The sequence below is a fragment of the Myxocyprinus asiaticus genome, chromosome 30, assembly GCF_019703515.2.
Source record: "Myxocyprinus asiaticus isolate MX2 ecotype Aquarium Trade chromosome 30, UBuf_Myxa_2, whole genome shotgun sequence".
In the NCBI taxonomy this organism is placed as follows: Eukaryota; Metazoa; Chordata; class Actinopteri; order Cypriniformes; family Catostomidae; genus Myxocyprinus; species Myxocyprinus asiaticus.
Genome location: NC_059373.1, coordinates 9,573,500 through 9,599,491, shown reverse-complemented (window position 1 = coordinate 9,599,491; position 25,992 = coordinate 9,573,500). Strand labels below are relative to the sequence as shown.

At 38.1% G+C, this 25,992-nt stretch overlaps 1 protein-coding gene across 2 annotated transcripts in view; it reads right to left on the bottom strand.

Moving 5' to 3' along the window:
- Positions 1 to 214: 214 nt before the first annotated feature.
- Positions 215 to 25,992, bottom strand: part of LOC127420966 (histone-lysine N-methyltransferase ASH1L-like) — a 58,823-nt gene continuing 33,045 nt past the window's right edge. For both annotated transcript variants that reach the window (XM_051663622.1, XM_051663623.1), the window contains 15 exons: positions 24,084 to 24,192; positions 23,059 to 23,208; positions 22,855 to 22,925; positions 22,497 to 22,663; positions 22,215 to 22,367; positions 18,800 to 18,854; positions 18,395 to 18,527; positions 15,131 to 15,400; positions 13,799 to 13,885; positions 13,488 to 13,578; positions 12,628 to 12,766; positions 12,259 to 12,431; positions 11,975 to 12,141; positions 6,510 to 6,996; positions 215 to 2,776 (listed from right to left, as the gene is read on the bottom strand). In XM_051663622.1, the coding sequence (XP_051519582.1) occupies positions 2,685 to 2,776; positions 6,510 to 6,996; positions 11,975 to 12,141; positions 12,259 to 12,431; positions 12,628 to 12,766; positions 13,488 to 13,578; positions 13,799 to 13,885; positions 15,131 to 15,400; positions 18,395 to 18,527; positions 18,800 to 18,854; positions 22,215 to 22,367; positions 22,497 to 22,663; positions 22,855 to 22,925; positions 23,059 to 23,208; positions 24,084 to 24,192 (2,344 nt within the window). In that variant the 3' untranslated portion in view covers positions 215 to 2,684. The remainder of the gene's footprint in view (positions 2,777 to 6,509; positions 6,997 to 11,974; positions 12,142 to 12,258; positions 12,432 to 12,627; positions 12,767 to 13,487; positions 13,579 to 13,798; positions 13,886 to 15,130; positions 15,401 to 18,394; positions 18,528 to 18,799; positions 18,855 to 22,214; positions 22,368 to 22,496; positions 22,664 to 22,854; positions 22,926 to 23,058; positions 23,209 to 24,083; positions 24,193 to 25,992) is intronic.

Below are 25,992 nucleotides of genomic sequence, written 5' to 3'. Positions count from 1 at the left end.
GAAATTAAACAAAATGACAAAGATTCTGAAAGCTATACCTTGTTTGAAGGAGATATCTATATTATTTCATTATAATTTTAATAGGAAGTGTCCGGTTTTCATGTCTGTGGTTAATTAGATAAGGACATTTAATAATGATATACTGACTTTGGCTCAGCATTTTCATTGTTAATATGCTTTGTCATTCAAATGATGGTACACAGTGTCAATGCGCTACGCAATAGTTAAAATTCACTTTATTTGAAGATGTATTGACTGTCCATACAATTAAAATACGATTTGTCTGCATACCTGGAGTAATAATGGTTATGACCTAGTAATGAACTGCATCACAGATTTTCTGCTAAATGTATGAGCAATAGGCAAGTATATTCAAATAATGTAGTGCTTTTTATTAAAAAAACAAACAAAACAAATAGAATAAAAAACAAAAAAAGAATATATAACAAAACAAAAAAAGTAAAAACCAACAGCATTTTCATGACTTTATAATTACAAACTTTGAACGAGAGTGGAAGAAGTTTCGACAAACTGTACATAACATCACAAAATGCCTGCCAGTCTGTCCATATACAATGCTTGCATCTTATTTTGTGATTGTCTAAAAATAACTAAACAAACCACACAAAAACACACAAATACAAGTAACACAAGCATTATATTTATGACCACTGCCACAAAAACAACATTTTTTTTCCTCATAAAAAACAAAAAAAAAAAAAAAAAAATCTAAAAGGAGATTAAGAACATTGGGTTGACAGATTCTTTTGTTCTGTCATTTTCCAAAATATCATTTTACATTTTCATGTTGGTTTGTTTTTTTAGTGTTCAACACTTTGCAGCAAAAAACGAGGAACATTTTATCTTTTTCTCCTCAAAAGTAATAATAATAATTATAATAATGTTAATATTAATTATTACAGTGACGGGTGCCAGGTTTGGGGTCACTGCGATGCCCCCTTCAAAAAAGTCCATTCGACAATCCTCCCTCTCGCAGTGTGCTAAATTCATGTGTTTTGGGTAACATGATTTCTGATGGTTTCCATTGTCGCAAGAAATTTGTTGCGATTATTAATCGTTAAGGTTACATGTGACAGTTCTGTCAATACAAATCGCATAATCATAAGAATGGTAGTAATAATTATAACAATAATAATAATAATACATATAGGGCTGAATCCTGTACAATACAATACACAAAATCCATAATCAAGATATTGCTTTTGGAGACATCTCTCACATTTCCCCGTCTGTATATATACATAGCTTGGCACTATACAACTTTCTTTACTTTGTCAGTTTTTTTTTTCTGTCGGCCCATCTAAGGGGTGAAAATACTTATCTGTCATAGCTGATGCATTAAGGGCAAATCTCATTACAATTTTGTTAATAAACATTCTCCATGGCATCCTGAAAGGCCATTAAAAAAAAAGAAAAAAAACAAACAAACATGAAAACCGCGAACCCCCCTTACAAGCCACTCACAAAAAATATGACATCACATGATACATTAAGTTCTTGTGATCATGATTTTAACTGTTTATTAACTGCTGTCAAGCCCTTAGTTTTTTCCTTTTTTGTATTTATATTATCAGTATGGGCTCACACTCATACACGCGCACACAAACACCGTACACAATCGCACACACACTACCTTAAACAAAAGCGGTCAAGATTGTGGCATTCTAAGGCGTTATATAAAGCCAGCGCGCCTCCACTGATAGATTTTTTTTTGTTTTTTTTGAGCTGGTGAATTAAATACATTAAAAGGGGGGGCGGGGCTGGCAGCCACCCTAACCAATCACAATGCCCACAATAACATAAGCGAAACATTCCAACCCATTCCCGAAGTCCCGAGCTCCCTCCCTATCGTGCTTCATTCCTAATGTTATAAAAGTATAACAAAAAACTAAAAAGAAGGTAATATACTTATTTGTTTTGCTTTATTGTACAGCATTGATCAATACTGCGTGAGTGTTAGTGTGTCTTATCCGTACATCTCCGGGAGCGATTGATGTCCGTGTTGTTAAAAGTGCAGTTAGCAAACGTTCTTTCTCAGCTCTCCTCTCAGTCTCTGGGCAGCGTGTATGTGCGTTACACAACACATCCTTTGTTGCTCCTATTTGCGTATTATCCTCATCCTTTCTAGGTTGTTCTCAAGTCTTCCCCACTATAGACACAAGGGGGTGCTGGTCTCCCATTTTCCACTTGCAGCTGAAGCTAATTTGATCCTCGAAGGACAAATATAGTACCGCACGCTTCCTTTAAAAACAACAACCTTAGTCAACGGTCATAAGAGACTTTTGATTGACGAAGGTCGAAAGTTCAGTCGTAGTTCTTTTGTGACCATTTGATTTGAATTTGTTTTCTTCAATTTGAACTCCTTGGAGTACATTTTCCTATGTTTGACACTTGCCATACTTTTAAATGCATTAAGGTGACGACTTTTTCAACAGCTGGAAAACTGCATGTCTTCAGTGCAAGGCTAGGGTTGGTCTCTCTCTTGTTGTTCCTTTAAAAAGCGAGACTGCTGGATTTAAATATGAACAAGAGAGACTTTGTGCACTTGGTGTTGCCTCCCTCTTCTGTTCTCCCCTCTTTTTTGGTGTTGTCCAGCCATACTCCTCCTTTATCCTCTTCTTCTGCTGCTCAGCAAGCGTGCTCGGCAGAAACTCCTGTCTGCATTACTTCCTACAAATAAATTCGCTCAGTCCAAGAGTCCGTCGGCGAAGGCGGCGACCAGAGCCTACCTCGAGAAGGTACGTCACATCTACCGCTGCAGGAGGGACAGAAACAAACAATTATTTTCATCAAAGTAGAGGTTTACGATTTTGCATATTTTGCAAAATTACACATTTTTATAATTAACTACTCGTGGGTTGTCTAGTCAGACTTAAGGAAGCAATGTATAATTAAGGTCCACCATTAAGCTGATCATTCACATTTAAGAAACACAATTTCTTTGGGGGATACAACAATTAGGCCACACAGAATTCTTCCCTTTTTTATGAAAACTAAAAGATTTGTTATTCTTAGTAAAATAATAAGAATGTCTGATTGCAGGAATAGGAGAGGGTGGGAAGAAAATTATTCGAAGAGATACATTTATTTAATTTAATTTCAATTTACAGTACTGTGCAAAAGTCTTAGGCATATAAGATGTTTCACAAAAACATTTGTCTTTATATCTGCTACTTTAGTGTCAATAGGAAATATACATTTTATACTCCCAAACATTACTTTTGCAAATAGAATAGAAGAAAAGGGAGCCCTGAAACAGATGGCATGGCCCTCACAGAGCCCCCCACTGAACATCAGGTCAGTCTGGGATTACATGAAGAGACAGAAGTAATTGAGACAGCCTAAACAGATTGAAGAACTGTGGCGAATTCTCCAAGAAGCTTGGAACATCCTGTCTGCCAACAACCAAAAAAACTGTCCTGGTGTACCTAGGAGAATCGGTGCTGTTTTGAAGGCAAAAGTGTTCACACAAAATATCGATTTAGCTCTTTTTCTGTTTACTGGACTTTGTATGACGTTAATTGATTAATGAAAACTATTTATGTTATTATTTAAGAAATCCTCACACAAGTTTTTCACAAGTGCCTAAAACGTGTGCACAGTACTGTGTATATATAAATGATATATTAATATTATAGCACTTTTAACTACATAGTTTGAAAGTAGCTTTACAAAAATAAAAAAAAGCAAATTATCTGTGTCACTGCATAAGGCATACATGTTTGACCTGTTCCACATTTTTTCATCAGTTATCTTTATTAAAGCTTCACATTACCAGCCAAGTCTCCACCCTTGTTTTAGCTCTATGATTGATTGACAGAGCAGTCAAATTGTAAATTAAATAATCGAAGACTTTATCGAAAATATAATCACAGAAAAGTTTTTTTTTTTTTTTCGCTCAACAAATTCAAAATAAATGTCTATTTCAGCCTTGTTAATGGTTGCAAGCAAGTCATACACTCAGTACCAGTCACGTTTCTCCCTTACAATGACTCATTAGGGGGCATATGCCCTTTAGCTGTCATCAAAATGCAAACAGATTACATTACATTTATGCATTTGGCAGACGCTTTTATCCAAAGAGACTTACGGTGCCCTTATTACAGGGACAATCCCCCTGGAGCAACCTGGAGTTAAGTGCCTTGCTCAAGGACACAATGGTGGTGGCTGTGGGGATCGAACCAACAACTTTCTTTCTTGATTAAAAAGTAATGGATTACAGTACAGGGCTCCAGACTAATATTTGAGAGCGGTTGCACCAGTACCTCATTTGGTAGCACTGGTGTGAGGTAGGGGTCTGGGGCCTATAAAATTAAAAATGTAGAAACCAATGACAAAAATAAGTGCAATTATCAATAATATTGCATATTCTGCCCCACTGTATTGCTCATTCAATTATAAGGCACTGATTTTGAGTTGGTATGCAACTGTACATTTACTGGTATTGACAACAGCAAGGTATATAACACCTATAAAAAACAAAAGGTTAACACCTAATATATACAGGGCTAAATTATTCTGACAGTGCGACTGAATTGGACTCCTTTCATCAGATGTTGATTCAAGTTCAGTCATCTTTTGAAAATTGGAAAGCAAATGAAACCAGTTATCTTTTTCTATAATCCAAGGGCATTAGAAGAGAACAGATTTTACACAGAAGGAAAACTAGCTTTCACAATAATTCACAAAGTGTTTTAGTTACAACACCATGGTAACCTCAGGTAAAACCAAGCATGGATCTTCACAACCATGGATAGATGTAATATGATTTCTATAAAACAGACTTTGGCATTTTTGTGATGAAACAGTACCCTAAACACAAAAGTCTAAATACAAGATATAAACATTTAGAAACTTCTATAGTTGCAACAAAAATGAAAGGTATTCCCTCACACCCTAATGTAGCCTATTTTAAATTTAATAGAGCTCTAGTTGTAGTATGATAATATTTATTCAGAATATATTTGTCTAATATACTATTGTTAATACAGTTAGCGTTACATTAGTAAATGTATGGTCATTTTTAAAGGGCTCTGATGTGTGTGAAAAGACTGCTAATTTATATCTGTGCATGCCAACGTTTTCTCCTGTTTATTTGTCAATGCTGTTCAGAATGTCAGGCCGTTTAATATGATTTTAAACTAGTTTACTCACCAAGGGTTGTCATAGAAGATTCTACCAGAGAATTCTGTGCTGAAATCTTTTATGTTTTTTGCATCTCGCACCGTACTACTAACGCTACGTGTCCAAATCCACTCAATAACACTCACAACACCCGAGAGCAGCCACTTTGGGCTGTGTTTGTAATATGTAAAGTGAGTGTGTATTGTCTACCATTGCTTTCAGTACACAAGCAAAAATGTCATCTTAAATATGCCAATTTACAATTGGAAAGATGCCAGCGGACAAGTACCATTAAAGATTTACGCTGCGCCGCAGTTGAGAGTTCAAGACCGGTCCGCGAGTAAACGCATCTCTGTCCATTAATCCAGGTAGCACATAACGCTGTTTCGTTCCACTTTTGATGTGTGTGCCGGTTGATATTGCTTTTCAGAAAACGGCAGCTAAAGCTGTCTCTACACTAGCTGATTTTTCCAATGATTTTCAGGTGTTAGCTTTAACATAATCACTGGCAGGTAGAGGGAGTCAGAGCCACTATTAGCACGGGAGGTGTTAATCACTTGACTGTCTGGACTCCCAGCTGAGTTAATGTCTTGAAACACTGAAAATACACATCCGGCTTGCTTGAAATTATCACTGCCTGTGGGTGGGGCGGGAACACGCCACCAAGGCAGTGATCAATGAGTGCAGTTCATGTATAAAGTGTTTTTTTGCCAGAGGACGGAAGCTATTTTTTTCTGCAGAAAAAGCATGGCATCTGGAAAGCGCTTGTGGATGGTGCAATTGGAGGAGAAGTGCTCTTTGGAGTCAGCACGTATGTTTGTATGACATCTCATATGTCATATCATGACAGACCATAAAAAAAAAAAAAAAAGTGGTCGGAGATTGCTGCCGAACTCAATGTACATGGTAAGGAACCATTTAAATATACAATAACGATGAGTAGCCAGGTTGTAATTCATATTTATACTACTGCTGCAGTGATAAGGCACAGAACAAAGTCAAAGGCAATTGTTAAGTGTGACACCTTCCCTCCGTTTTTAATTGGTAAATGTGACAGGCTCATTGACTAAGAGGGCAAGATTAGCGAAAACAATCATTAAGTGTGACACCCCCCACCCAAATCGAGTTGTTCTGAGTCTGCTAGTGTAGTGCCAGCTTTATAAGTGGAGAGTGAGTTGGCTGAAATCGCACCAGTGCGACCTATAATAAAATTGTCGCACCAACGGGAAAAACGTCGCAAAATGCAACCATTTGTTTGCAGTCTGGAGCCCTTCAGTAACTAATTACTTTGAAATCAGCTTACACCCAACACTATTCACAGACAATTACATTTTTCTTTTCCTCTTTAGTTCTCTCACTCTTACCATTCTTGCTAGGCACTCGGTGCAGCAGGTCGAGCAGAATCTTGTTCAGTCGCTCTCTCTGCGCTTCCCTCCTGCCCAGGATGGATGGATGAAGAGGTGAAGAGGAGAGGGAGGAAGAGGATGGGGCGTCCAACACGTCTCGTCTTCCTGTCCTCTCCCGAGAGCCCTCGTCCAGCTCCCTTCTCTCTCCCCTCTCCTCGCCCTCTTCCCCTTCTTCCACATCTTCCTCCTCCCCGCACGTCTTCCTTTCCTGTGATGTGGATAGCAGGGGAATGGGGGTGCTGCTGGAGTCCTCCTGGGTGGTGTCCATGTCTCCCTCCACTCCTCTCCCTCCATCCTCGTCCCTGTCTTTTGAGAAGGTGACGGACAGCGGATCACACGCCCTGGGGGAGGGGTCTTCATCACAGGTCGATGCACCCTTGGGCCGTTCACTCTTCCAGGCAGAGCGACCGCCATTACGCTTGTAGTTGTCTGGCACATAGTGAGGCTGAAGAGAGAAAAAAAAAAAAAGAGTGCAAGAGACAGAGAGAACAAACTAGTTTAGATACAAATATTCATGAATTAAGTGGATGTGTCAACAATGTAAAGAAAGCAGCCACAAAATGTAATCAGATATAATGTAATAGTAAATAAAAATATCGGTTTTACTGATTTATCATTGCCTGCTTTTTGGAACTATCAGTTATAGATTTTTTTTCCCTCCCCTGTGTGCCTCTGTGGCTGGAGAATACTACAGGTAGAACAACCTGGTTCTACAGCGACCTCTAAAAGTGAAATAAAAACAATCACTGACTGACAATATTCATCCATACTTTTATTCTCACTTCAAATTTGCTTATAGTGATTAGATAAATCAAGTGTTCTAAATTGAAGCGAGGGCATGAAAAGAAAAATGCAATATGGAAATGTGCCCTGTCAGCACATACAACTTGTTTCCAACTTTGTATCTTTGTGAAGAATAATACATACAGGTGCATCTCAATAAATTAGAATGTCGTGGAAAAGTTCATTTATTTCAGTAATTCAACTCAAATTGTGAAACTCGTGTATTAAATAAATTCAGTGCACACAGACTGAAGTAGTTCAAGTCTTTGGTTCTTTTAATTGTGATGATTTTGGCTCACATTTAACAAAAACCCACCAATTCACTATCTCAAAAAATTAGAATACATCATAAGACCAATAAAAAAAAACATTTTTAGTGAATTGTTGGCCTTCTGGAAAGTATGTTCATTTACTGTATATGTACTCAATACTTGGTAGGGGCTCCTTTTGCATTAATTACTGCCTCAATTCGGCGTGGCATGGAGGTGATCAGTTTGTGGCACTGCTGAGGTGGTATGGAAGCCCAGGTTTCTTTGACAGTGGCCTTCAGCTCATCTGCATTTTTTGGTCTCTTGTTTCTCATTTTCCTCTTGACAATACCCCATAGATTCTCTATGGGGTTCAGGTCTGGTGAGTTTGCTGGCCAGTCAAGCACACCAACACCATGGTCATTTAACCAACTTTTGGTGCTTTTGGCAGTGTGGGCAGGTGCCAAATCCTGCTGGAAAATGAAATCAGCATCTTTAAAAAGCTGGTCAGCAGAAGGAAGCCTGAAGTGCTCCAAAATTTCTTGGTAAACGGGTGCAGTGACTTTAGTTTTCAAAAAACACAATGGACCAACACCAGCAGATGACATTGCACCCCAAATCATCACAGACTGTGGAAACTTAACACTGGACTTCAAGCAACTTGGGCTATGAGCTTCTCCACCCTTCCTCCAGACTCTAGGACCTTGGTTTCCAAATGAAATACAAAACTTGCTCTCATCTGAAAAGAGGACTTTGGACCACTGGGCAACAGTCCAGTTCTTCTTCTCCTTAGCCCAGGTAAGACGCCTCTGACGTTGTCTGTGGTTCAGGAGTGGCTTAACAAGAGGAATACGACAACTGTAGCCAAATTCCTTGACATGTCTGTGTGTGGTGGCTCTTGATGCCTTGACCCCAGCCTCAGTCCATTCCTTGTGAAGTTCACCCAAATTCTTGAATCGATTTTGCTTGACAATCATAAGGCTGTGGTTCTCTCGGTTGGTTGTGCATCTTTTTCTTCCACACTTTTTCCTTCCACTCAACTTTCTGTTAACATGCTTGGATACAGCACTCTGTGAACAGCCAGCTTCTTTGGCAATGAATGTTTGTGGCTTACCCTCCTTGTGAAGGGTGTCAATGTTGGTGGACAACTGTCAGATCAGCAGTCTTCCCCATGATTGTGTAGCCTAGTGAACCAAACTGAGAGACCATTTTGAAGGCTCAGGAAACCTTTGCATGTGTTTTGAGTTGATTAGCTGATTGGCATGTCAAAATATTCTAATTTTTTGAGATAGTGAATTGGTGGGTTTTTGTTAAATGTGAGCCAAAATCATCACAATTAAAAGAACCAAAGACTTGAACTACTTCAGTCTGTGTGCACTGAATTTATTTAATACACGAGTTTCACAATTTGAGTTGAATTACTGAAATAAATGAACTTTTCCACGACATTCTAATTTATTGAGATGCACCTGTACATATACAAATACACACACACACACACACATATATATATATATATATATACACTGTACAGTATATATATTGCATATATATATACACTATATTGCCAAAAGTATTCGCTCACCCATCCAAATAATTGAATTCAGGTGTTCCAATCACTTCCATGGCCACAGGTGTATAAAATGAAGCACCTAGGCACGCAGACTGCTTCTACAAACATTTGTGAAATAATGGCCCGCTCTCAGGAGCTCAGTGAATTCCAGCGTGGTACTGTGATAGGATGCCACCTGTGCAACAAGTCCAGTTCGCTACTAAATATTCCACAGTCAACTGTCAGTGGTATTATAACAAAGTGGAAGCGATTGGGAATGACAGCAACTCAGCCACGAAGTGGTAGGCCATGTAAAATGACAGAGCGGGGTCAGCAGATGCTGAGGCGCATAGTGCGCAGAGGTTGCCAACTTTCTGCAGAGTCAATCGCTACAGACCTCCAAAGTTCATGTGGCCTTCAGATTAGCTCAAGAACAGTGCGTAGAGAGCTTCATGGAATGGGTTTCCATGGCCGAACAGCTGCATCCAAGCCATACATCACCAAGTGCAATGCAAAGCGTCGGATGCAGTGGTGTAAAGCACGCCGCCACTGGACTCTAGAGCAGTGGAGACGCGTTCTCTGGAGTGACGAATCACGCTTCTCCATCTGGCAATCTGATGGATGAGTCTGTGTTTGGCGGTTGCCAGGAGAACGGTACTTATCTGACTGCATTGTGCCAACTGTGAAGGTTGGTGGAGGGGGGATTATGGTGTGGGGTTGTTTTTCAGGAGCTGGGCTTGGCCCCTTAGTTCCAGTGAAAGGAACTCTGAATGCTTCAGCATACCAAGAGATTTTGGACAATTCCATGCTCCCAACTTTGTGGGAACAGTTTGGGGATGGCCCCTTCCTGTTCCAACATGACTGCGCACCAGTGCACAAAGCAAGGTCCATAAAGACAAGGATGAGCGAGTTTGGTGTGGAAGAACTTGACTGGCCTGCACAGAGTCCTGACCTCAACCCGATAGAGCACCTTTGGGATGAATTAGAGCGAAGACTGCGAGCCAGGCCTTCTCGTCCAACATCAGTGTCTGACCTCACAAATGCGCTTCTGGAAGAATGGTCAAAAATTCCCATAAACACACTCCTAAACCTTGTGGAAAGCCTTCCCAGAAGAGTTGAAGCTGTTATAGCTGCAAAGGGTGGGCCGACGTCATATTAAACCCTATGGATTAAGAATGGGATGTCACTTAAGTTCATATGCGTCTAAAGGCAGATGAGCGAATACTTTTGGCAATATAGTGTATATATATTATTGCGAGGTGGGGCATCCCTAGTTTGGACTTGTTGGTCCAGCACATCCCATAGATGCTCAATCGGATTGAGATCTGGGGAATCTGGAGGCCAAGTCAACACCTTAAACTCTTTGTCATGTTCCACAAACCATTCCTGAACAATTTTTAAAGTGTGGCAGTGCTTATTATTCTGCTGAAAGAGGCCACTGCCATCAGGGAATACCTTTGCCATGAAGGGGTGTACGTGGTCTGCAACAATCTTTAGGTAGGTGGTACAAGTCAAAGTAACATCCACATGAATGCCAGGACCCAAGGTTTCTCAGCAGAACATTACCCAGAGCATCACACTGCCTCTGCCGGTCTGCCTTCTTCCCATAGGGCATCCTGCTGCCATCTCTTCCCCAGGTAAACAATGCACACACACCCGGCCATCCAAATGATCTAAAACAAAATGTGGTTCATCAGACCAGGCCACCTTCTTCCACTGCTCCATGGTCCAGTTCTGATGCTCACATGCCCATTGTAGGCGCTTTCAGCGGTGGACAGGGGTCAGCATGACCGGTCTACGGCTACACAGCCCCATATGAAGCAAGCTGCGATGCACTGTGTGTTCTGACACTTTTCTATCATGGCCAGCATTAAGTTTTTCAGCAATTTGTGCTATAGTAGCTCTTCTGTGGGATCGTACCAGATGGGCTAGCCTTCGCTCCCCACGTGCACCAATGAGCCTTGGGCGCCCATGACCCTGACGCTGGTACACCGATTGTCCTTCCTTGGACCACTTTTGGTAGGTACTAACCACTGGGGGAACACCCCACAAGACCTGCCGTTTTGGAGATGCTCTGACCCAGTCATCTAGCCATCACAATTTGGCCCTTGTCAAAGTCGCTCAGATACTTACGCTTGCCCATTTTTCCTGCTTCCAACACATGAAATTCAAGAACTAACTGTTCACTTGCTGCCTAATATATCCCACTGTAATGATATAATAAATGTTATTCACTTCACTTCACATTATATAAATCAATTAAAAAAACTATCGGATGATTAATTGGTTATCTGCCTTTTCCACCACCTTATTTATCGGTATTGGCAAAATCCACCATTGGTGAACCTCAAATTTCAAGACCATATAGGCATGTTGCAGTGACATTGTTTCCATGACAATAAAAACATTTCCCCCTCAATTTCTCATTATTGTAAAGTAGATTTTTTTTTAAATCATAGTACATTAATGAAAAACATTATGTAGTCCAGACACAATGTTTTTCTTTCTGTTCTGTTTTTTTTATTTTTTATTAAATCAGCACAAATTAAATTCAGTATTTATTTAATATACAAATATTACCATAATGGATACTTACAATTGTAGTTTACAACAAATAATGTTTTTCGCATTACAAGCACAATAATTTTTCTTGCTTAATTGTCTTGACAATAATGTCACAATGCAAAATGCCTTAATAAAATTTTAGTTTTTTGGGGGGGATAAATATTGACATTGAAATATAGACACAGAGACATTTATTGACAGTTTTCATGAGAGTCATTCTTATCCAAACGACCTGTTTAAGCCCAGAACCAAAAGATTTCCCATTTACTACTCACTGAGAAGTCCCTTTTGGGTGCGAGTCTCTTAGGGAAGTGGTTGAATGCGTAGGGTTTGGTGCACACTGGGTACCGGTTGCGGTGGATCTTGTAGAAGAGGTGTGCAGATTTATCCAAGCGGTAGTCACATATGTAAACATCCTGCTCTTTTACCCCTTTCGGTCGACCTGAATCAATTAGATACATCAGGCATTAGCACACAAAGTATATGGGGTTTTCATCATGTAACATTTCATGAATCTTTTTACTATTGTTATATGTGTAACTGTAAGTGAGTGTCTCACCCTTGCAGTAAGTGTACAGGTCCAATACACAGCAGGTCCCCACCACTGCCTCCAGTGGTATGATCTCATAGAGAGGCACTCGGAACAGCTCATTATGATAGAAACGGCGGGAAGGCGAGTGATGCGTCTCATGAGGACGGAAGTAGTGATGACCAAAAGCAAACCTCTCACCCCTACCGTGAAAAAATGTATGTGTAAGGTCGATCCTTCCATTAAGAGTCATTGTAATTTAGTCATGAAAAATAACAATCAACGTAACAGTCACACTACTTAAAATTGGTTGCCGTTTCACATTAACTTCAAAGTCAGTGCTTGGTTTTGATTGTAAACATAATTGTTTCAATTCTATCTTAGAAAGGCGAATCTCACTTTTCGTTTTTCCAGAGTTTCTCGATTCGGAAGATGTCCAGTTTGTCTCTGTTGATGTGAGACAGGAGACGGTATGACTGACGCACCGGCTGACCTTCTGGCGTGCATCTGCTGTCCCTCATGAGGTACACACAGTCACCTAAAACAGCCAAACACAACCAAAAATATGCTTAAAATATGGCAAACACCTCTATAAATCTAGAACAAAAGGATTTTACACAAATGTAAACCTATATAGTTATACAACACACTGTCCCAACAAGACTCCCAGCATGTGGAGGGTCATGCTACTCTCCGCAATCCACGCACAACTTACCACGTGCCCCACTGAGAGCAAGAACCACTAATCGTGACCAGGAGGAGGTTACCCCATGTGACTACCCTCCCTAGCAACCGGGCCAATTTGGTTGCTTAGGAGGCCTGGCTGGAGTCACTCAGCACACCCTGGAGAGACTCGCGACTCCAGGGGTGGTAGTCAGCGTCAATACACGCTGAGCTACCCAGGCCCCTTCCACACTTACTTTTTTAATACATGGTCTTACTGTGCACAAATCACCAGTCCATGTTATTCCAAAGAAAAAATGTTTGCCTTTATATTCTTTCATCAAAAATATAATAACTTGCTCCACAAATCCCTCTTACTTTTTTCAACCCCTTCCCTCTCCTCCAACCACCTGGCTCCGTTCTGGTGTGTAACGCCCTTTTTACACAATCCAATTAAATGCCGATTTATAAAAATAATGTCTCATTGAATGTGTCAAATTATGCAAGTAAAATGGTTTGCGAACAGTGTTTCAAGTTGGCTTAAAATATTATTTATTTATATGAACGCTCCCATAAGAACACAAACACACACATACCCTGATGCAATAGCAAGTCATCACGAAGCAGGCAGATATAGTAGATGGATCCTGATTGGGCATAGCTGGGTTGGGGCACCATCGGAACCTCCTATTGGAGCATGATAGGAAATGTGTAAGAGATAAATAGACTCAAGGTAACCTATGAACTCGGCTTTCAAAAATTTCATACTCTGCGAATGTCACAAGAGTAGAGATCTGAATCCTGGTGTGACCTTTAAATTTTGAGATAAGAGACCATGTAGCCAATCTAAACAAAGTCAGAGAGGAAGAATAGATTGTAAGGTCGTATAGACTGAAAGGTCACATACCCTGTCCACCGGTCGAGGGTCACACTGCTCACACAGATAATGCTCCACCTCTGCTTCTAAACGCATACAATCACAGTGCTGCCACACCTGACAGATAGATATAGAGAGAGAGGATGAGTCACTGCAGTTTCTTACAATTGTCCCATTTTAAGATGGTTCAACATCCCATCTTTAATTTACTACTATACTAAACTATTAGTATAGATACACCCTATAAAAACCAACAAATTATGTCAATGTAATTCTATAGGATTTTATTTGCCTTTGATTGTTATTTTATCATCCTCCAGGCAAAAATAGTTTAAGTAAAAACATCCCTCTTCAACAAATTGCATAATCTGAATTATTAATTAAGTTTAGTTCTATTTGTATAGTGCCTTTTATAATACACATTTTTCCAGAGCAGCTTAATGGGATAGTTCAACCAAAACATTGCAAGATGTGTATGACTTTCTTTTGCAGAACGCAAATTAAGATTTTTAGAAGAATATTTCAGCTCTGTAGGTCCTTACAATGCAAGTGAATGGTGGCCAGAACCTTTTAAGCTCCAAAATGCACATAAAGGCAGCATATAAGTAATTCATACAACTCTAGTCATTAAATCTAGATCTTCAAAAGCAATATAATAGGAGTGGATGAGAAACAGATCAATATTTAAGCCCTTTTTTATTATAAATTATCCTCCCTGCCCAGTAGGTGGCGATATGAATGAAGACTGTGAATCGCCAAAAACAAAAGAAGAAGAATGTAAAAGTAGTAAATAAAATGATAGTAAAAAAAAAAAGGACTTAAATATTGATCTGTTTCTCACCCACACTTATCATATATCTTCTGAAGACATGGATTTAACCACTGGAGTCGTATGGATTACGTTTATGCTGCCTTTATGTGCTTTTGGTGTTTCAAAAATCTTGTACCCATTCACTTGCATTGTGAGGACCACCAGATCTGAGATATTCTTTTAAAAATATTAATTTGTGTTCAGCTGTAGAAAGAAAGTCATACACATCTGTAATGGCATGAGGGTGAGTAAATAATGAGAGAATTTTCATTTTTGGGTGAACTACCCCTTTAAGAGAAAATAGAAGAAATAGCAAACACAATTCTTGTCTGTAGCACAAATGGTGTGGGAACAGTAATGCACCAAAGTTTAATACTTAGGGTCAGGGGTTTAAGTCACTAATTCTAAGAATGAGCAATAAACGTACTATTAATTAAAGCACTACTAATGATGAAGTTATTTCACACTGCAATTAAAATGTGACGGTCACTTAAGTGAATTGGAATTACAATCATCAGTGAGAACTGTATGAAACAAAGTAAGTGACTCACCATGCACTTCTCGCACTGAATCATGAGCCCCTCATCCTTATACATGCCACAGATGCAGCGGATAACATCATCATCTTTATCGTGACTGCCTCCTCCATCATGGTGGTGGTGGGCATGGTCTCTCTCCAGCGAATCAGAGCTGTCCGCCTCACTGGCTGTCTCGCCCACAATCTCATCAATTTGGACAGCAGCCTCGTGACGTGCACCGTAGTACGCCTTCCGTAATCGACAAACATCGCGACCTGTAGCCGACTTGCGCCCATAATATTTCTGTTGAGAATAAGGTTAAAAGAATTAACAGAATGTCTAAATTAGAGTAACAGATAGGGCTGTCACAATTATGAAATTTGGCTTATTATTGTCAAACAAATAATTACAATTATGATGATTAATTGTGTGTTTTAGGGCTTTCATAATTATCTTCATACACCTTACAGTCATTTATTCATATTTAACTTTGAATCATATGATAAAATAGGGATATAAGATCACCTTTAAGGCTTAAAAAAATTATGAATGATATTGAAAATAACATCTTAAATATAAAAAATATTTCTAAATACTTCAAATTAGGGCTGTCAATCGATTAAAATATTTAATCTAATTAATTACACGGTATGCCGACGAATTAACAGAATCACAATTAATCGCATATATACATATCTGCTCAGAAAGCCCCTCAAATAACAATAATTCAATATATGATTAAATAATTATAAATAAAAAATATATATATTATACAAAATCATTCAGATAATTAAAATGCATTACATTATTGTGGCAATACAATACAAAATACAAAAATATACTTTAGAAAATCAATATATTGGGTCTTGGTGAGCTGCCTCGCTGTCTCTTGCCTATATAGGCAGCTGTCTTCTATGGCAGCATCCTTACTGAAATGATGCCTCACAAGAGAGCGATTTGGAACACTATGTAGGCTGCTCCGCACATCATTCAAATAGGGCTCCTCACGCACAGCGCACGGGACACTCGACTTGCAACTTATTTCAACACAGGTGACACGAGAGAAACGACGCGGTCCTCTATTGAGCCTAAATACACACGGCACACACACATTTTGGGTAAAATAGTCAGTTTTGTATCGTATTAAACTGTTATTTTTCTATACTTTTTAGTATTGAATGGATAAGTATATTTATAATCTAAATTTCTCTCACTTCGTCCGCCATCTTGGATTAATTTTTCCACCAAGCTCATCACGGTGCATTCTGGGATTGCCTACACGGGAAAGGATACACCTGATGCTACCTTAGAATTTGGCCAAAATGAGATATCTTAAGAGGCAGCATAATTAAGATACCTACCATTTGGAACAGCCTTTGCATCAAGAGCGCGCCTATGATGCCTTAAAATGTTGCTTCCGGAGGATGCTCACTAGGTTTAGGAACAGACCTATTGTTTATTCCCATATTATTAAACTTATTGCATTATTATTTTTGAAATTATTGCATTGCTGAACATAAGCCAATCATTGGCCTAGACTTCACAGCAATCCTTTTTGGTATTGAATTCGTTAATCAGCCCCAGATTTATTTTAAGGGCTTGTCCAATGTACATATGCATCAGACGGACAGTTTTGGATCGTCTCACTTTCGTTGTGTCGGGTCATAAACATACCATTTTTTGGTCACTGTGTCAAGTTTGAAGTAGTTTGAAACACGTCTTGAGGTCCCTTTGCGCTCCATCAAGCTGAATTTGAATGCAAGAACGAGTTTTCATCTTGTGCTGTCTGCTGTCGGCAAAAGTTAGTGATGTCCGATTCTTGAACGAATCGTTCTTTTGAGCCGATTCTCAGCAAGTAACTGATCGAACCAGTTAAACAATCGAACTGAAGTTCTGGGTTGATGACACAAGATGCACAGCTGAAGTACTTGTGTTGGCTAGGCAGCACGTCGAACTTCGAAAAAGAACCGAAAGAGCTGCTCCCACAAACTGTCAATGTTTCCAGAGGATTACAGAGGACTTGCAATGTATTAACAGTAGCCGAATAAAACATTTAAAAACCTACAGTTTGTTTATGTATTATTTTTAAATATTTACAAATGAAGGTCTGGAGAATTATGTAGGCATTTTTCCTCAATGATACTACTTATAATTAATAATACATTCGTTTTCTAGTTATGTTTGTATGTGATGGATATTTTCAGGAAATCTGAATTTCATTAATTTATGTATAATATACTAAAACGATGCTAAATCCAGATAACTAGCAGCCTGAGACAGAGTTCAAAATAAACAAGTTGGACTCATACAGGCTAGGAGGCTCTTACGAATTACTAGACCAGTTATTGAACCAAAGAAACTGTTTGAAATGAATGAATCAAACTACGAGCATGTGTGTACCGAGAGGACTTGAATGAGTCTGGGGCGAAATTTACATTTCTTTAATAAACAAAACATACAGAAAATATGTTAATGAATAGTTTTCTTAATTAAAATTTTTAATAAAACATGAAAAAAACTTTTCGGTTGAGAGATGTACATGAATTTTACTATTGTTTATTGTATATGCAGATTATATTCTAAGTTGTTGTATGGTGAATCATGGTTTCTGGTGAGTTGATTAAGACTAGTTTATTTTCTTAATATGCTTTAGACATGTAGAACATGCATCAGTGTCTGTTTTGGGTGCTTTAGGTGCAGAACTTTAATGTAGGAAACTTATTCTAGATGTAATCAATATTTGTCAGTTGTATTCAACATGCAGGACCACAGAATCAAACACTGATGAAAATAAACACACTTACTATTATAACTATAATGAACTCAATATAAAAGTTCATTATCAGCAATATGTGTTTACATATGGCTTTATTTGAAAATTTCTGCATGAATACCTTGATATTAGAATTACGTACTTGTGACGTCATTACGTGACAACGTAAAAGAACTGCAGATCGTTTTTTTTAACCAGTTCATTGAAACGAACCGTTTGAAAGAACTGGTATGCAGAAAACACCTGGAGTTTTGATTACTGAAAGCAGTTCATTTTCAGTTCAACTGAATGAGACACACAAATGCACCATTCATCACATTTATATATTCGATTTGAATTCCATTATTTGGACAGTAAAATGTGATTGGAATTTAAACTGCACTATAATCATGGTTATTTAAGATAACTGCAATTACTGTGCACTTTAAATTCCAATCAAATATCCATGATCAGATGATTATTTAATAATCTTAACAGGCCTAGTTACAGATTAACAAAAGAATTCCCTGACAAGTGTGACTGACCTCAGCATTGCGAAACACTTTGAGCATATCTGTATCAAAGGCCTCGACGGTTTTGTAGTGTCCAGTGAGGATCTGCTTCTCTATTGTACTGAGATCTAGCGGATCAGTGACTTTCTCATAGTACTGCATGTTCCTATAGAGACAAATAAAGAAAAATTCAAATATTACTGTGAAGGATGTAAATGTTACTGTGACTGTATCACATCTGTAGCATACTAGGATTCTAAATGCAACAGTCCATAAGTACTATACCATAGTACTTGAACGTCATTAGAACTATACCTGTGGATCTCTGAAATTCATAACATCATCTAAGACTCTGCAGATGTAACTGCATCAAATATGGCAAAAAGTACTTAACTAAATAATAAATATTCTGCGATAAGAAGGTAATATTGTACTCACCTCTTCCTAGAAGGCAGGTTAAGCAGTGGAGCAGCAAGAGTCTGACCAGATGAATCTAGAAAGAAAAGAAAGTAATTGATTATTTGAGAGTACAGGTCTCCAGCTGTTTAAGTTTGTGTGCACGCATGCATGTGTGTGTTTACTCTAGCTATGCAAATTTGTCACCAGAAGTTAGCTAAATCTTCCTTTGGGGATATTTAGTGATGCCGTTATTTGGAAAAAGAGTTACACTGGCAGCCAAAAGTTTGGAATAATGTACAGATTTTGCTCTTATGGAAAGAAATTAGTACTTTTATTCACCAAAGTGGCATTCAACTGATCACAATGTATAGTCAGGACATTAATAATATGAAAAATTAAAATTTGAAAAAAAAAAAAAAAAAAAAAAAAGTTCACAACTTCTTAAACTACTTCAAAGAGTTCTCATCAAAAAATCCTCCATGTGCAGCAATGACAGCTTTGCAGATCCTTGGCATTCTAGCTGTCAGTTTGTCCAGATACTCAGGTGACATTTCACCCCACACTTCCTGTAGCACTTGTCATAGATGTGGCTGTCTTGTCGGTCACTTCTCACGCACCTTACAGTCTAGCTGATCCCACAAAAGCTCAATGGGGTTAAGATCCGTAACACTCTTTTCCAATAATCTGTTGTCCAATGTCTGTGTTTCTTTGCCCACTCTAACCTTTTCTTTTTGTTTTTCTGTTTCAAAAGTGGCTTTTTCTTTGCAGTTCTTCCCATAAGGCCTGCACCCCTGAGTCTTCTCTTTACTCTTATAGATGAAACTGTTGTTTAGCGGATAGAATTCAATGAAGCTGTCAGCTGAGGACATGTGAGGCGTCTATTTCTCAAACTAGAGACTCTGATGTACTTATCCTCTTGTTTAGTTGTACATCTGGCCTTCCACATCTCTTTCTGTCCTTGTTAGAGCCAGTTGTCCTTTGTCTTTGAAGACTGTAGTGTACACCTTTGTACGAAATCTTCAGTATTTGTTTTGGCAATTTCAAGCATTGTATAGCCTTCACTCCTCAAAACAACGATTGACTGATGAGTTTCTAGAGAAAGCTGTTTCTTTTTTTGCCATTTCTGACCTAATATTGACCTTAAGACATGCCAGTCTATTGCACACTGTGGCAACTCAAAAACAAACGCAAAGACAATGTTAAGCTTCATTTAACGAACCAAATAGCTTTCAACTGTGTTTGATATAATGGCAAGTGATTTTCTAGTACCAAATTAGCAATTTAGCATGATTACTCAAGGATACGGTGTTGGAGTGATGGCTGCTGGAAATGGTGTCTCTCTAGATTTGATATAAAATGACAGTGATAGTGATGGTGCTGTTTTTTACATCAGTAATGTCCTGACTATACTTTGTGATCAGTTGAATGCCACTTTGGTGAATTAAAGTACCAATTTCCTTCGGAAACAGCAAAATCTGTACATTATTCCAAACATTATTATTTGGCCACCAGTGTACATTTTTTTATTATCCTAAAAATGCAAAAGGTTTTATTATAGGGGTGGAGTTAGGGATAGTGTATAGTAATTATAAGAATAGATAGCTTAGTAAATGTGTGTGTACTAGGGCTGTGAATCGATTCAATTTTATTTTTATTAACCGCACAGTTTTCTGTGATTAATCACGATCACGATTAAATTATGGTACATGATACATTACAAAAATAAAAATAAAAAACATAAAACTTAAATATATTTACTTTATACTCTGTCTCAAAGAACTTGCAAGTAATTGGTTTGCTATCATTTAGAGTATTTTAATTATTTAAATATGTACTTGCTAAAATGTTGTTGTTTTTTTGCGGATAGAGACGACATATTTTTACAGGTATTAATCTTTGATACAAGTATATGTACACATGGCATAAAATCAGTGAAAATGTTGTAATTACAATTTGGGCAAAATCTTCTGCCATTTTCCAGTGGACATTTTTTAATAATAGGATCGATTGGGCAGATTTACTTCATTGGTTCATTCATGAAGAAACTGATGTGCAATTGTAGGGTGCTCCCTTAAAATGCACTTTCCAATAAAAGTGAATAACTGGGTTCGTAAACAGTAGTCCACATGACTCATGTGCTGTGTTCCATGTTTTCTAAGTCACACAACAAACTTATGTGAGGAAGTGACCCAAATTACTGATGGGTCATTCTCAAAAAATGTTGACTTTCCAACTTACAAAATATTGACATTTTCTGTTCAGTTCAGTTTTTGCCCATAAACAGTGAAGGTAAATATTTTGTAACATTTTGACATTATTTTTATTCATAAAGGATAACTTGACTTTGTTCTTTCTTTAATTATTTAAAAGGGTTAACACTAATGAGGGTTAAATGGTTACATCACAAACATTTTTGTGAAAATATTAGTTAAAATGTGAATAAATAACCTTAACATGCTGTGAAAACCACTACATGCATATTTAAGCAGCCTCTGAACTTTGACCTTAAAAATGATTTTCCACAACTTTTTGTATTAAAAAAAAAAAAGGTTTAACATTGATAACACCAATGGCATGAAATCAATGGACAAACATTGTTTTTAAATTATTTAAATTATTAATAATTATTTTGTTTTGCTTTTTTGCACACTTGTTCAGCCTTGCATTAATGCTTGTATTAAAACTTAGTAAAAAATAAACACATAAATAACTGTAAATGTCATAGAAGTGGTGTACCAGATGAAGGGGACAAGGATTTTTTTCAGGCAATTGGCAAATTCAAATATATTTTCTAAACAAATTTGTAAAACAGAGTCAAGCTATTTTATATTATTAAAGGTTTGGTTATAGAATGCTACCTTTTAAAGTTTTATTTTTTTCATGACTAAAACAGTCAAGGGACATGTTTGTCAACATATTTTGACACTGACCCAAATGCTGTCAGAAAAAACATGTTTTGTGAGACACAAAGCTTTCTTTACCCAAGGGACGCTTGGCAGCTCACAAAACTGAATCCTCCATTGATCTGCATTCAAATTCAGAACCTTTTCCATCTCAATGGAGAATTTTTTCACTCTGGAGAGTAATTTGTAATTAAAACAGAGTTGCAAGGATTCATACTTGTGAAATCCACCACAGCAGTCTCTACAAAATATATTTTTTAAATCCTCAACCAGTAAAAATTGATTGCGATTGGTCCATTCTGAAAACGGCCACTGCATTAATTTTTTTACGTGTTAAATTTACCTGCCCTAGTGTGTACGCAAGCAAGTCCCAAGACAACGTGACACTGAGGTAATAAAAAAAAACACTGACAATAAATTCAGGAATGTGAAGTGAGATTAAAATCAACGTCTTTGATGAAACCAAAATCAAAACTTTGTAATTTCATTTCATTTGTTCAAAGTTATGTGTAGTGAGAGCGTGTTTGTGTGAATAAAGGGTCTGTGCTTACCTTTGTAGCTCATTATCATATCACAGATCTCTTTGAAGATGTGTGCCAGGCGTGCTGTGCGTGTAACTTCTGTGTTCTCCTCGGCCGCCGCAAGTCTGCGCGTGCGTACTGAGCGTGACGTCTGTAGTGCTGAAAACTGTGTCAGAAATACATCTGGAAAAAACCAACATTCAATTGTCTCAGTTAACAAGTAGTATGAAGAATCGATGTGGAGAAATTACAAACTTGCCTTCATATTACTGGTCAAAGCAAAACGATGTTTGTGTGCATGCCCACACTCACCTGATTTGATGTTGCCGTCATCCCGGATGACTCCTCCCCAGCGAGTGTAAAGAGAGAGGCCACTACTGTCCCTCTCTCGCTCCCCCTCTCTCTTCAGAAGTTCCTGTTTCTCCCTCATCTTCTCCCAGTTCCGAAGCAGGAACACTCGATGTTTCAACACAAAGTTCCTGAATTAAACAAATAATAAGATCAGTGGAAAATGCAATGAGTTTTAATAAGATCTTGACTGTGTCATTTACAAAAAGAAGTCATAAAGGTGCAGTAGCATTCTTGGAACAAATTAAATACTAGAAAAGTGTAAAATATGGCCCCTTTAAAACCAGCCACCCAAAGATAAAGAGCGTATGATGGATCCTACCTCTCTCTGTTAGACATGGGCTTCATTAAGAGGTGCTGGTAAAACTTGCTGCTGTCACTGGACTCTTCCTCCTTTGTGGGTTAAACAAGAAAAATGTAATTAAATTGTATTACATCTGAATCTTTTTTTTTTTTTTAAATAACAGCAATTGAGTACTATTGGACAAAAAATTATCTTAAAAAAATTGCATTTTCTCTCTCATACCCGTTTTTTAAGTGAGTGTTTGGACTTGCGTTTCTCCTTCAGTCTCCCCAGCCTCCGGGTTCCACCCCCTTTCCCAGGCAGCCCATTGATTCGCTGGCTCTTACCACCAATGATGCCACGGCAACCCTCCGAGCCACACTTGCAGACTTGCTGCATAGCAACAAGGACAGAGAAACATTACTATTCGGCTAGAAAAAATATTATATGTCCAATGTGAAACATCAAAGAGGTACATTGTTGCTGCTGGCATTTTTTGCCTTCAAGCTTTTATTTGTTTTGTATCAAGGCTGCAGAATAATTGTCATTTTGGTAAGAAAATATATTTAAACCCAGACTGTCATATTGCAATAAATAAATAAATAAATAAATAAAATAAAAATTGACCATAATTAATTTCTTAATAAGTATCTTCAGTCCTGTTGTGCCTGATTCATCAGTGCACTATATTCTAAAGAAAACAAATTCATTTTATTAGAATGCATTCATTTTCTTCACCTCTAAAAATGACTTGACTTAACGCGGTGTGTGCGTGTGAAAATAATGTTAACCAAAAATAACAAAGCATACATTTTAACCGATTCAGTCAAATCCTGATGAATAAAATCAAGTCCCATTATTTCCTACTGAACATACAGTTTTTAGTTGGAAATATGTCACATTACAGATATATTTGTCACATCACATTAGGCATTGCAAATTCTGTTTAATATTGTTTTTAATAATAAGCATTACAGAACACACATTTAATTTAAACAAGCGTTTTGAGCTCCAACTAAGATAACTTTTTGACAAAATGTTCTTAACATTAACTTAAGAGTCTTGTTTCATCCTCTGCCAAAATTAAGTAGCTGTGATGGATTGTATCAGGGCTAGAGGTCAGCACCACTGATTTGGACGAATGATGTACTCAACATGTACAAGCATCTACTACAAAACACAGGTGTGTGTGCGTATGCATATACATGCTCCAGACAGTTCTGTTCCTGACATGAAGGATGTGGGTGACTGCAAAACTGCCAACATACCTGTTCTTCCGTGTTGAAGGAGTGGAAGTTGTAGTCGTATGTCAGCTCAGTTCCGCTGTTGATGTCTTTCAGAGCAAACAGACCAATACGGTACACTCCATTCACTGACCTGAGAGAGAGAGAGAGAGAGAGAGAGAGAGAGAGAGAGAGAGAGAGAGAAGTCCTGATTAAAACTCAGCCAGAAATGCTGTCGACTGAGCTTAACTTGTTTTGAACCCAGAATGTTCCTTTAAGGGGTCGTTCAGAACAAACGCATTCTTGCATTAAAAAAAACCTTGATACAGCACAGTGAATGGAACAGAGTTTTCTCGAGTTTTAAAGTTCAAGTTCTTTTAACTTTATACAGCTTAAAAACGCGGTGCTCCTGTGTAAGACGCTGAAAAAAACCCCCAGCAAAACACAGTGCAAAGGTCAAAGACATCAATCTAGTGGGTGTTTACATAAAAAACAATAATATTTAAAATGATCGACAACAGACTAAATTTCACAGACCACATCTCAAAGACCGCAAGATCATGTAGATTTACACTGCAATATCAGGAAGATAAGACCCTTCCTCTCTGAACATGCCACACAACTGCTTGTCCAGTCACTTGTCATAACTAGACTGGACTACTGTAATGCTCCCTGCATGTGCATTTAGACCCTGCAAATGATCCAGAATGCAGCAGCACGTCTGGTCTTTAATGAACCAAAGAGAGCACATGTTACACCACTCCTCATCTCTCTCCACTGGCTGCTGGTTGATGTACGTATCAAATTCAAGGCTCTGAGATGCTGGCATACAGAACAGTCACTGGGTCTGCTCCAGCATACCTAAAATCATTTATGCAGAGCTACGCGCCCACTAGAAGCCTGTGGTCAGCTAAGGAACGTCGCCTTATTGTACCTACACAAAGAGGCACCAAAACACTTTCCCGGAATTTCAGCTTCACCGTACCACGTTCCCAACTCCATCCGTGAAGCTGACTCACTCTGTCTTCAAAAAACGACTAAAAACACATCTTTTCCATGAACACTTAACCAGTCATTAAAAAAAAAATAATAAAATAAATAAAAATTCCTGTTGCACTTTATTCTGTTTTGAATACTATTATGATGCTAGTGAAACTTTGTAATATGGCACTTTTCATACCACTGTCTCCTTAAGATGATTCGCTTATGTTTTCCTCTTTTGTAAGTCGCTTTGGATAAAAGCATCTGCCAAATGAATAAATGTAAATGTAAATGTAAAATAGAGGTTTTACCGATTAATCAGTGCCGATAGTTGCTTTTTGGAACTATCTTTTATTGGCAAAAATCTATGCCGATATACAAAACCCTTAATTCGATGAATATATAGGCTAAAAAAAATATATACTTTTTTACTTGTACGTTTATACTTTTTTTTTTTTCACCGAAAACGAACCACATTATAGTGACCACGAGGAGGTTACCCCATGTGACTCTACCTCCTTAGCAACCGGGCCAATTTGGTTGCTTAGGAGACCTGGCTGGAGTCACTCAGCACGAATTTAGTTTATACTTAAATAAAGAGCACTGTAATGTAGCCAAGTCTGTTATTTCAAAATAACAGTCCACGGAGTGTTTCAGATTTGTTTATAGTAAAAAGTCTCACGTTATACACCAAATCTTAATTTATTCTGATTATTATTGGGATTTTGGTTCAACAATAGACTACATCTAGGATTTGATTCATTTTGGACTATTGTAGCCACTGTCTGTGCCTATCATAGCAAGGAAAGTAAAATAATTTTTTGTGCTTCACAAACTGTGGCCGGTAATGCAGTACTGTATCACATTACCGGCAGCTATGCGTATCTGTAGTGCCTTTAAAGTCCTGCTCCTACACAATGATCAGGGGGGTTTGTAAGTTAGGCAGAGTTATGCAAGTCATATCTAGCACACC